The sequence below is a fragment of the Spinacia oleracea genome, chromosome 1 (genome assembly GCF_020520425.1).
Source record: "Spinacia oleracea cultivar Varoflay chromosome 1, BTI_SOV_V1, whole genome shotgun sequence".
Lineage (NCBI taxonomy): Eukaryota > Viridiplantae > Streptophyta > Magnoliopsida > Caryophyllales > Amaranthaceae > Spinacia > Spinacia oleracea.
Window position 1 is genome coordinate 16,046,693 of NC_079487.1, and position 11,232 is coordinate 16,057,924.

The following is an 11,232-nucleotide window of genomic DNA, read 5'->3' on the forward strand; positions in this document are numbered from 1 at the left end:
GCCATCTTTAGCCGGCGGGGTCTGCGCCATTAAACCGCGCAGGTCCTTAGTCGCTGCAGCGATAACTTTTGCTGGATTTTCCTTTGTTTTACGTCCTATAAAAACAAGGGTGCTGGATTTTCCTTTGTTTTACGTCCTATAAAAACCAGGGTGCTGGATTTTCCTTCGTTTTATGTCCTATAAAAACAAGGGGGTTTTCTCGTTTAACTAGCCTTGAAAATGAGAATTTTTAAAAAACATTTTACCTCGTGATTGGGCTTGGCCAGGCCCAATTACACTTTATAGCTTTGATTTCGAAAACATCTGTAGCTACTCCCAATGACAAAGTGAGGGAGTTTCTACGCACCTTTAGATCCTTCCAATGACAGAGTGAGGAAGTTTCTATACTATTAGTTGACAAATCCCAATGACACGTGAGGGATATGTCGACACTTCAAGTGATGACCCTTAAGTCAAATGTTATCACTTGGGGGCTCGTGAGACCCTCGCAAAACAGGTCACATATACCATGGCTTGTGTGACGCACTCCGTCTAATACTTTGACCATCGTCTTACTCCAAGACTCAGTCAAAGTGGGGGCTAACTGTAGACACCTACTTTTGTCCCCGTTCCCGAAAGGGAAAGGTTCGATGATGAAAACATAAATCTCCACTTGACAACGCATCTCCTATAAAATAAACGAATCTCGATTCCTCATTTCATTTCACCCGAAACCTGCTATTTATGGAAACCTGCTAAAAATAGTAACTGCCGTAAAAGGTAGCTTCTAAAAGTGGCAAATCATAAAGGATAGAAACCTGTCAGAATTAGGTGTTGCATTCCAACATAAATCCTAAATGAGATAGAAAACCGCGAGAATCCTATTCCTAATATGATTCGGAAATAAGAGTTACGTATTAATTAAAATCCTAACGAGCCTAGAGTTCGTAACGGGCCCAGACGCATTCCGTCATGAAATTGATACGCACTAAAAGACTCGATTAAGTCTCATACACTCCGGATTCTAAAGAGTCCGAATCTGACAAAGAAACGACCCAAACATCAATTTCAACGCCCAGCTCTGGGCGCTGAAATTGCTGGGATCCTATTTTCAACGCCCAGAGCTGGGCGCCGAAATCTTTGACGCCCAGCCCTGGGCGCTGAAAATACCTGGGTACGTGTTTTTTCCTAATTCTTTGTGGATTAGAACTCTGCAATTCTATCTTTCCACGAACTCTTCCCTATAAATAGACCCCAAATTCGACGTGAAGAGAACACACACAACACATAATTATATTCTGAGTATTGACTCCAACCCTTAGCCTAAGCCTCTCGCTGCGAAATCGTTCACGCGTTCTGTCGCAATCGATCCATAAATCGAACATAACGTATCCTGTCCCATAATTGAGATTCGTTAAATAAAAAGGAGAAATAGGAAAGTCAAAGTGGTTAGTTTTCTGAGAACCGTGACGCACCTCTCAAGGGTGCGTCGTAATGTGTCCCTTTTCGATGATTTAACTGCTTTCCTCGCCCTTTTTATGAACTGTTAAACTAACCTAATATGATTGTTCTATCACGCCTAACAAATATAATATTTTTGGGAAATCGGATTATCATGCTAGGCCCCTTAATGCTATTTAAATCAGATAATCACGACCAAATTAGTATTATATGTTGCATCTTGCTAAAATCAATTCAGATTAGTTTAATAGTTAACGCATGTCCCTTCAATTATTTATGCTGAGCTAGTAAGGATATCCTGCCTCTGGAGTTATCGACGAGCGAAGTACTCCTCTCGGTAGTTACAGTCCCCCGAACCCTCAATCTCTACCTTGCGGGTGTATGTTGAGAGATCCCCACACCAGGGATCACAAGGGAACCTACGGCCGTCGTGGTCAAACATAATTGCACTCCCTTTATGTCATGATAACCGGGTTTTGTCAATTTTTCTCATTGTCGTTAAAAACTGAATGGCGACTCCTATATTACTAGTCAATTGGGTGTAAACTCACAGGAAATCCAATTACACTTGATTGAATAAAAAGAATCGTCACACCCACGAGGGACGAGGTCACGCATTAGCCTCGTGCTTTTTCGACCCCCTCACAATTGTAGATTTTCACCCCATGAATTAAATTCTCCTGAGCAGCTTTAGATAACAGAGTTGAAAAAGCATCAACAACAAACAAAAATAAATATGGGGATATAGGGTCACCTTTTCAAAGTCCTCTCGTAGGAGATACGGAGCCAGAAATCCTTCCATTTATCTTGAAGGAAAATGACACACTCGATAGACAATCCATAATTAAACGGACCCAACTATCACAGAATCCCATTTTTTACACCACCCTTTCCAGAAAACACCATTCGACCCTATCATATGCCTTTTTTATATCCAACTTCAAGGCCACGGAACCATCCTTACCTTCGCCCCTTCTCTTCATAGCATGAAAAATATCAAAAGAAACCAACACATTATCAGTTATCAACCTTTTTGGGACAAAAGCACTCTGATTTATAGAAATAATATTTCCCAGAAAAGGTTTCAACTTATTCGCCCTGATCTTGTAAAGCACATTACAACAACTTATGGGCCTGAACTCCGTAATACGTTTTGGGTTATCACATTTTGGAATTAGAACCGCACAAGTCTTATTAACATCCTCTAAATTACTCATACCACGCCACCAATACTTCACAAAACAGATAATATCACTACCAACAATATGCCAAAATTTCTGAAAAAATAAAGCGTGCATACCATCGGGTCCCAGAGCTTTGTTTGGGTGAATTTGGAATAATGCACTCTTTATATCCTCGTCTGATGGCTCCTCACATTACTCTGTATTCATTTCAGTCAACACTACCCTTTCAATTCCCTCGAGAGCTTGCAAAAAACCACTTGCATTTTCCGTTGTAAAGAGATTTTGAAAGTAGTCAGTAACAATTCCCTCCAGGTCACCCTTCCCCACCTTCCATACGCCAGCTTCATCAAAGAGTCCTTTAATACCATTTACATGCTTCTTGTTGCTAGCTTTCCTGTGAAAGTATGAGGTGTTCTTATCACCATCCTTCATTTCATTAGCTCTAGCTCGTGCGTGCCAATAAGATTCTTCCAAGCGGTGAAGGTCATCAAGCTATATGGATAATGATTTGCATAAGTCTAGCATTTTCGCATCAAGTGCTCTCCCTTGTACCTCCTTCAATTCCGCTTCCGCCTCCATAATTTGTTTTTTCACATTGCCAAAACACTCTGCCACTAAAGAGGTTAATTGCTCCGCACACACAGACAAGTGTTGAGTATAGGGATGGCAGCGGGTCCAGGATCCTACCCGGACCCTGTCGGACCCTACCCTAAAATTAGGGTATGGGTCTTTATTTTTTAGACCCTATAGGGTAAGGGTAGGGTATGGGCATATGCTGTTTTTTTTAGGGTAGGGTAAGGGTCCTATTTTTTCAGACCCGTACTCTACCCATACCCTACCCGCGGACCCTTAAGACCCATACCCTACCCATACCCTATATTTAGACCCGCTTAAATTTTGTTATTTTTATGTACTTTAATTTTTTTATAGGATCTTGATGATGAAGTAGATGATGCTATGGACGATAACTACTACTAAAGTACTGAATGGATGCCTATTTATTAACATTAATGTTGTGTAGTTGAGAATGTGGGATTTTGTAAATTATGAGCTTCGTACTTTAAAATGTATTGTGTTTAAGGAAAGATAAGGATAATTTTTGAAGACTAGCTATTTATTTGTTTTAAAATGTCTTATTAATCGTTGTTCTTGTATTATTTTTGCATATTACATATAATTGCATACAAAAAAGGAAATAAAAGTTATAGTTTAACGCGGACCCGCATAAGACCCTAGACCCTACCCATACCCTGTCGGACCCATAGGGTCCGGGTAAGGGTCTTATAATTTTAGATCCTATAGGGTAAGGGTAGGGTATGGGTATATGTCAAAAAGTTAGGGTCCGGGTCCGGGTATTACTAGACCCTACCCAGACCCTACCCATTGCCATCCCTAGTTGAGTAGTTTGCTGTCCAACACAGCCCGCCCAAGCCTCCTCCACAACCTTCCCACACTCCTCAGATGATAGCCACATAGCCTCAAATTTAAAGAGCATATCATAGTCTCCAAGTTCATAATAGTTACTTGCAATCAAAAGGATGGGGGCATGATCGGATCGATAGATAGGGTAGTGCCTCACATTATAGTACGAGAAGGAATTACACCATTCATTGTCCGCCATGAATCTATCTAGCCTCTCCCTTTTAAAAGTCCGTATCGATGTTCCCCTCTTCCACATGAAAATACTCCCCATAAACCCCAAGTCTTTCATCCCACAATCATCCATTGTCGTTCGAAAAGCATCCATTAGTCTCTCGCTTCTCGGGACACCACCCTCCTTCTCCTCCAAGCTCATTACCTCATTAAAGTCACCGAACATTATGAAGGAAATAATGCCCTTGGTCCTGAAGGAAATATGTCCTTCACCCAAGGTGCATTAAGGCTAATACCAAGGTTCAGATTAATTGCGAACAATTAATTCAGTGAGATCAAGTGATCGGAACAGCTAGCTGGAGCAATGCTTCCGATCAGTGAGTTCTAATGGATATTGAACTCACAACTTACTCTTGACTGAACAGATCACCGGATTAAATGAATCGGAAATTCATTTAATAGCTTTTCGGGATTTAAGTTGGAAACGTATTATACGATACGACCTTTGTCGGAATCGTATATCGTATCGCGAATATTCGTAAGCTGGGCGACACGAATAAATCGTATTGTACGACGGTGATTCGTCGTATACGAAACGATAAATAAATATATTTAATCGCGAATACAAGGAGCGGCCCATGAGCCGAGTGCACGAAGCACTCGAGGCCCATGGGCGCGCACATAGGCGAGCAAGCAAAGCACGGCAGCAGCGAGGCCCATGAGGCGTGAGGGCTATGCGCGTGCATGCGGGCCGAGACCACGACACAGCAGCAAGCGGCCCACGGCCCTTCGCTGTGTGTGTCCGTGTGACTTGGCGTGCAAGGCTTGCTAGCCGGCCTTGCCTCTTGGCTTGGTCGGTTAGTAAGGTTATATAAATAACCTTACAACCTAATTTCCAACTTAGCACAATTCATATTACTCAAACCCTAGGGACACAGAGAACCCAAATTCTCTCTGTGCCTCTAAAGTGAGTTCTTCCCAAAAGCAAAGTATCCTGATCAATTGTCTAAGCTACGATAATCAAGACGGATTTGAACGTGTCGGTGAACCAAGTAGAGGAACAACAAGTGGAGTTCTTTGTTCGTGTTCGTTGACAGATTATTGTGGAAAACAAGCTTCGAATGTAAGTTTGCTTAATCTGTGCTTTATACATGTTTCCTGGCTTTGGGGATTGTTCCGCACATGTTATTATGTTTAACTGTATTCCCCTACAGTGGTATCATGAGCCTTATGTATTCAAAGCATGAATTAGCATGATTATTATTGTTTTTGCATCTGTCGAAATATTTGGAATTTTTGTTGATTTTCGGAATTTTTACGAATTATTGGATGAATTGCGTAATAATCAGGTCCGAAATCAAAAATGTTCGCTTTTTCGATTTTTAAAACCATAATCTGATGGAAAACGATTTTCTAAGATCAACTCATGAGAATAGAATTGCGAAAACAGGCCTCGAAGTATCGTTTTTTGGGCGTTTTTGTTAATTTTTCATTAAAAATTAAAAGTGTCGGACAGTAATTCAATTAAAAGGTCGACCTAAACTACTCGGAATTGCTTGAAATTTTGACACATTGTTACTGGGTACATGCTTGATCTATGGTAAAATATTCAGATTTTTCCGATAAGTATAAAACCTAATTTTGCCTTTCCCCAATTCGTAAAATTTGAAACCTTAATTGAATTTTAATTAATTTTGGTTTAATAATTCGGTTAATCGGGAAGGGGATATAATTTCATGGGTCAGTGGCTAATTTTAAAATTATTGGATTAAAATTTTGAATGGTTTCGTTAATTTTAATCGCACTTAAACCAAATTATTAAAAATCTGAAATTTAACTGTTAAAGAACGATTTAAAGCTTCAGATTTTATTAATTAAAAGTTCAAACTTTAATGTTGATTCGTTCGTTCATAAAAGTTTGAATATTGTTAGCCCTTGATTTATTAATTTTACGAAATTGGATTGTCGTTAAAGTTTATTAAATCGTTAAAAATCGTTGTTTTTCGAAAATAAAAATCGTAACTTTTTTGAAAAATAAAATTAATGCAAGTCCTTGAATTAAATTTAATTTTAATTAAGTTGGTCCGTATTACGAACCAAAGGCACGAACATGAGCATGGTGGACGTATGGCTCGTCGAGCCATACGAGGCCATTGTGCTTGGACCGAGCTGCATGCGACACGGGCAGCAGCAGCTACGCTGCGTGCCTCGTGCGCGCTGGGCGAGGAAGGGCAGGAGGGCATTGCTTGCGGGGCTGCGACGAAGCGAGGCGCAAGCCTTGCGACGTCCAGCACACACACGACGCACAACACGCACGCAGGGGCAGCTACGCTGCGGGGACGCGGTGCGCGCGCGCAATGGGGCATGGGTGTGCGAGCTTTGCTCATGCGCTCTTGGGCCTCACGCAAGGCATGGACTGGGCGCAAGCTTAGCCCGACTAAGTAATTGGAATTTTTTGTTAAAAATCGTGTAATTCGTTGGGCTTCGTATATTTGCATTAATTTGGGCTAACGGGATATTTAATTTAATATTTTATTTGCTTGGGCCGGGCCACGAGTTTTAATTTAATATTTCGTAATTAATTATCCGGAATAATTATTGGTTTGAGTGGGAGCCACTAAATGAAATTAAAATGAAATAATTATTTTAATTATTTTCGTAGGTCGCATTATTTAATTAAATTCAATTTTAATTAGAATAAAGTCTAAGGATTAATAATTTGGAAATTGATTAATCTTTTAGGACGCGTTTATGTGAACGTGAATTTTAATTAATTCACGTAAATACTTGCATATTAATATGGGCCATTCGTTTTAGCATACGAATGGGTGAATGCATAGAATATATATTTTATGTAATGCAGGTACTCCAAGTGACTAGTATGGCCAATTTAGGATAGTTAAATACGGTCTACATACCGTTCTATCTTTGAATGTAAAGTTTTAAATATGGTCTGCGTACCATGGAAATTTTGATGTAATTTTATTATTTTCAAGTATTTCTAAGTTTAGAACTTTAAGTTAGCATTTGAATGAAGATTCAAGACGATGCCAAGCTAACAAGGAGGTGATGAAGATTGGATGCTTCAAGACAAGATGTTTTGGGCCATACTAGATCACCATTTATTTATGCACTTTAATATATATATTATGCGTGAATGTATGAATGTATGTATGCTTTGCATGAACAGGTTGTTTCCTATGAATCGATTAGTTTTAAGTTCACTTAATAATCGAACCAACATAGAAACAACTAGGTCCAAGTAATATTGAGTTTAAAAATTGCCTTCCAAATCAACAGTTACAAAAATCTAGGGATCTAAGATAGTAGGTTTACGCTAAAGCGAGGTGCTATTTTAGTTAACTTAGGTGGTAAGGCGTCCTAAAGGATCACGTTGATTGTGGTTATAACTCAAACAACAATGGCATTAAGTTGTGGCAATGGGATAAATTATGGCATTAATTTATTAACCAAGAGTAATTTGGAGATTACTAGCAATAGGTTTTGCTTACCTGAAATCTTAAACTACTTAAGACATGCTGAAGCTGCTTAAGGATTTAGGACTTTTGGGGTCTTGGAATCGTTTCATTCATTTTGGACCATGTTTTTGCTTTTTGCATGAATGAAATGTTTTAATAGATTTAATGATTGCATGTTTTACTTTTATTTCAAAGTTATTGAATTGTATGAATGGTTATTTATTGCAAATTATTTTCGATTGTAGTAATCAAAATGGCCGCAAACAATAACACCTTCAACCTGCGTTCAATTCTCGACAAAGAGAAGTTGAATGGCAACAATTTCCTCGACTGGCAAAGGAACTTACTGATAGGTTATGATACATATGACAAAACATAAATCATGCGGAAAAACCTTAATGCCAGGAAACATATTATTTACACATAATCATTTAGCATAATTTAGGAGCATACACTTTGTAGCGTGCCCTCCCTAGCTGCGCCCGAACCGAACAAGAACAAGCCTTTAGGACTCCAAATGTCGTCCCTCCGTAGATAGTCCACAGTACGTCTGGATCCGCCTCAAGTTAGACCAACTAGAATCGCCCTTAAGGTTACTAGGAATTTCGGCTATTGTGTTTGCAAGTGTATGGCTGATTTTTCTTTCAAAAACTTACCCTTTGAATACTTCAATCCCATGTGCATAAATTATGACCCTAGGCCTTTATTTATAGAGGTTTGGAAAGGGAATTGGAATCCTAGTAGGATATGATTTAATTAAACTTAGAATCCTACAAGGACTCTAATTAATTAAATAATCCTTTTAGGAATAGGAATTTTAATCATACACCAAATCCTAATAGCTTTAGGAATTGTGCATGGACACAAACACACACACGCACGGAGCCACTAGGGCGCCCACGCGTGCGCGCGCTTGGCCCATGCTACGCAGCCCACGCTACGCAGCCACACCTTGGCGCGCTGGGCCTGCCTTGCGGTGGGCCTGGCGCTGCCATGGGCTGTGCGTGTTGCTTGCTGGGCGATGGCCTGGCTTCGTGCTGGGCCTTCGTCCGGCAGGCCTCGTCCGATGCTAATTTGTACCATACGCTTCCGATTAAATTCCCGGTTCCGGAATTCATTTCCGATACGAACAATATTTAATATTTCCGATTCCGGAATTAATTTCCGTTTCGAACAAATATTTAATATTTCCGTTTCCAGAATTATTTTCTGATTCCGATAATATTTCCGATTCTGACAATATTTCCGTTTCCGGTAATATTTCCGATTCCGGCAATATTTCCATTTCCGATAATATTTTCCGATACGTACCATGTTTCCGTTTCCGGCAACATCTACGACTTGGATAATATTTATATTTCCGATGCGATCCATATATCCGTTTTCGGCAACATCATCGTTTCCGGAGTATTCACTTGCTTGTGACGATCTCAGCTCCCACTGAAACCAAGATCCGTCGATTCCGAATATCCATAGATAGAGTATTTAATGCCATTAAATACTTGATCCATTTACGTACTATTTGTGTGACCCTACGGGTTCAGTCAAGAGTAAGCTGTGGATTAATATCATTAATTCCACTTGAACTGAAGCGGCCTCTAGCTAGGCATTCAACTCACTTGATCTCATTGAATTATTAACTTGTTAATTAATACTGAACCGCATTTATTAGACTTAATATTATATGCATACTTGGACCAAGGGCATTATTTCCTTCAGTCTCCCACTTGTCCTTAGGGACAAGTGTGCATTTCCTAATTCCTTTGTCGCTTGATGCTTGCTCTTGAACATAAGGTAAGAGTTGTCATCCTTATTATGTCCAGAGGTGTTTCTCGGTTTCAGAGTTCAACTTATCAAATAAACAGATAATCATAGCCTATGATTCATCCGAGCACGGCCATGCATTTCACAGTTTCTAGCTCTCCGAGTGGCCTTGTACAACTTTTAAGCATCTCATCCCGATTTATGGGAGGACAATCCCAATCTTACGATCTTGAGATTAGACTTCGTTTGATAGGTGATTACCTGAGTGTTGCCTTTATAGCCTCCTTTTACGGTGCGACGGTTGGTCAACGTCAAAGCAACCAGTTCTCAAACAAGTAATCTCAAATCACTCAGGTATTGAGGATTTAGTGTCTAATAATTTTAATGAAATTTACTTATGACAGATTTTCATCTCTTACAGTAAAGTTTCATAGGTCTGTCCGATACTAGTCTTCCCAAAGTAAGTACCTATGCAAATGATTTTGACATTGCCATGTCCACATAGTTCAAGAAACAGAACTACTAGTCATCTTTCATTCTAGTCGTCTAACGTTTTCTATGCGTCCAATTTTATAGAAAACTCTGACCAGGGACCCATTTTCAACCTTTGACATTCAAGTTCACTTGATAGACATTTCTTAGTCACAGGACTGGTCCTGACAGTCTATCTTGAATATTTTGTCAAATTGAAGGGACTCATCATTTAATACTAAACCAAGATTAAATGGAATATGAAAATACATTTCATATCTGATAAATGTTCTACCCCATTGTTTTACAACCATGGGCCTCAAACCCATCTTTCAAACAGTTCATGGAATTCAAAGCTATGCTTGATTTCCAGTGCTACAACATGAGTGTTGCTTCTCACTTGTTGCATAGGTTTAGTTATTATGCTTTGCCAATCTTAATATCCTTTTCATCGAATGTTCTTCGAGATATGATGATAAGATCTTTTGAGTATGTTTATTTTGTGATCTAGTCTTTTCTTGCTTCAAGAGTGGTTCTACGCATTTTTCAATGAAGAACCATCAAGCCGGCAGACATGTGATCTACCCAAGTTCAGTGAAGAACTCTTTAACATAAACAACCCTGTTTTATTGCTTCTTAGGCAATAAGTACTTTTACTTCAACTTTATAGGTTGCTAGTGATGCTTTGTTTGGAATTACTTATCCAAGCAGTTCACAGATATGTGGAATACTTTCCAGCTGTATCTTAGAACATAGAAATTAATATTTTAATATCCCACGCAACAACTCATGGTCTCCAATCCATGTTGCCATTTCAAAACACGATGCTCTATAGCTCGTCCTTATCAATGGTTAACTCCAAAGGGTCTTGCTTGATCCTTTACCAGTGTTTATGCGTGTAGCATCAATATTTAGCATATCTATATTTCCTTGAATCAAGAACTATTCTTATGTACCTTTTCAAGTACCATAAGTATTCTTGATCTCAATCTAGTTGATCTTCACTTAGATCAATAGAGATTGGTATATGTTCGTCATGCCTAAAGTCATACGATACGTTTTTGGCGATCCTCATATTATATCATTACATGATAAATTCTTTTGCAGAATAATTCCCAATTGAATTCTATTCATGTAACTTTAGCTCATTCAATTTCAGTAGATACTGAATCCAGCTAAATTCTTTGACATATAATATAGGTTAAGAATCTCACTTAGATCCTTTGATGTTTAACTTAGTAAATGCTTATACATAGTTCAAACATTCATTACTTAGATTTATTCACATGGGTCGAATATCT

The 11,232-nt window shown here is 39.1% G+C and overlaps 1 protein-coding gene across 1 annotated transcript; it reads right to left on the minus strand.

Moving 5' to 3' along the window:
* Positions 1 to 2,816: 2,816 nt before the first annotated feature.
* Positions 2,817 to 4,419, minus strand: LOC110779397 (uncharacterized). The gene is made up of 2 exons (XM_021983911.2): positions 3,994 to 4,419; positions 2,817 to 3,116 (listed from the first exon to the last, which is right to left on the minus strand). Exons 1-2 carry the CDS (start codon positions 4,417 to 4,419, stop codon positions 2,817 to 2,819), a joined length of 726 nt encoding a protein of 241 aa, XP_021839603.2.
* Positions 4,420 to 11,232: the final 6,813 nt, after the last annotated feature.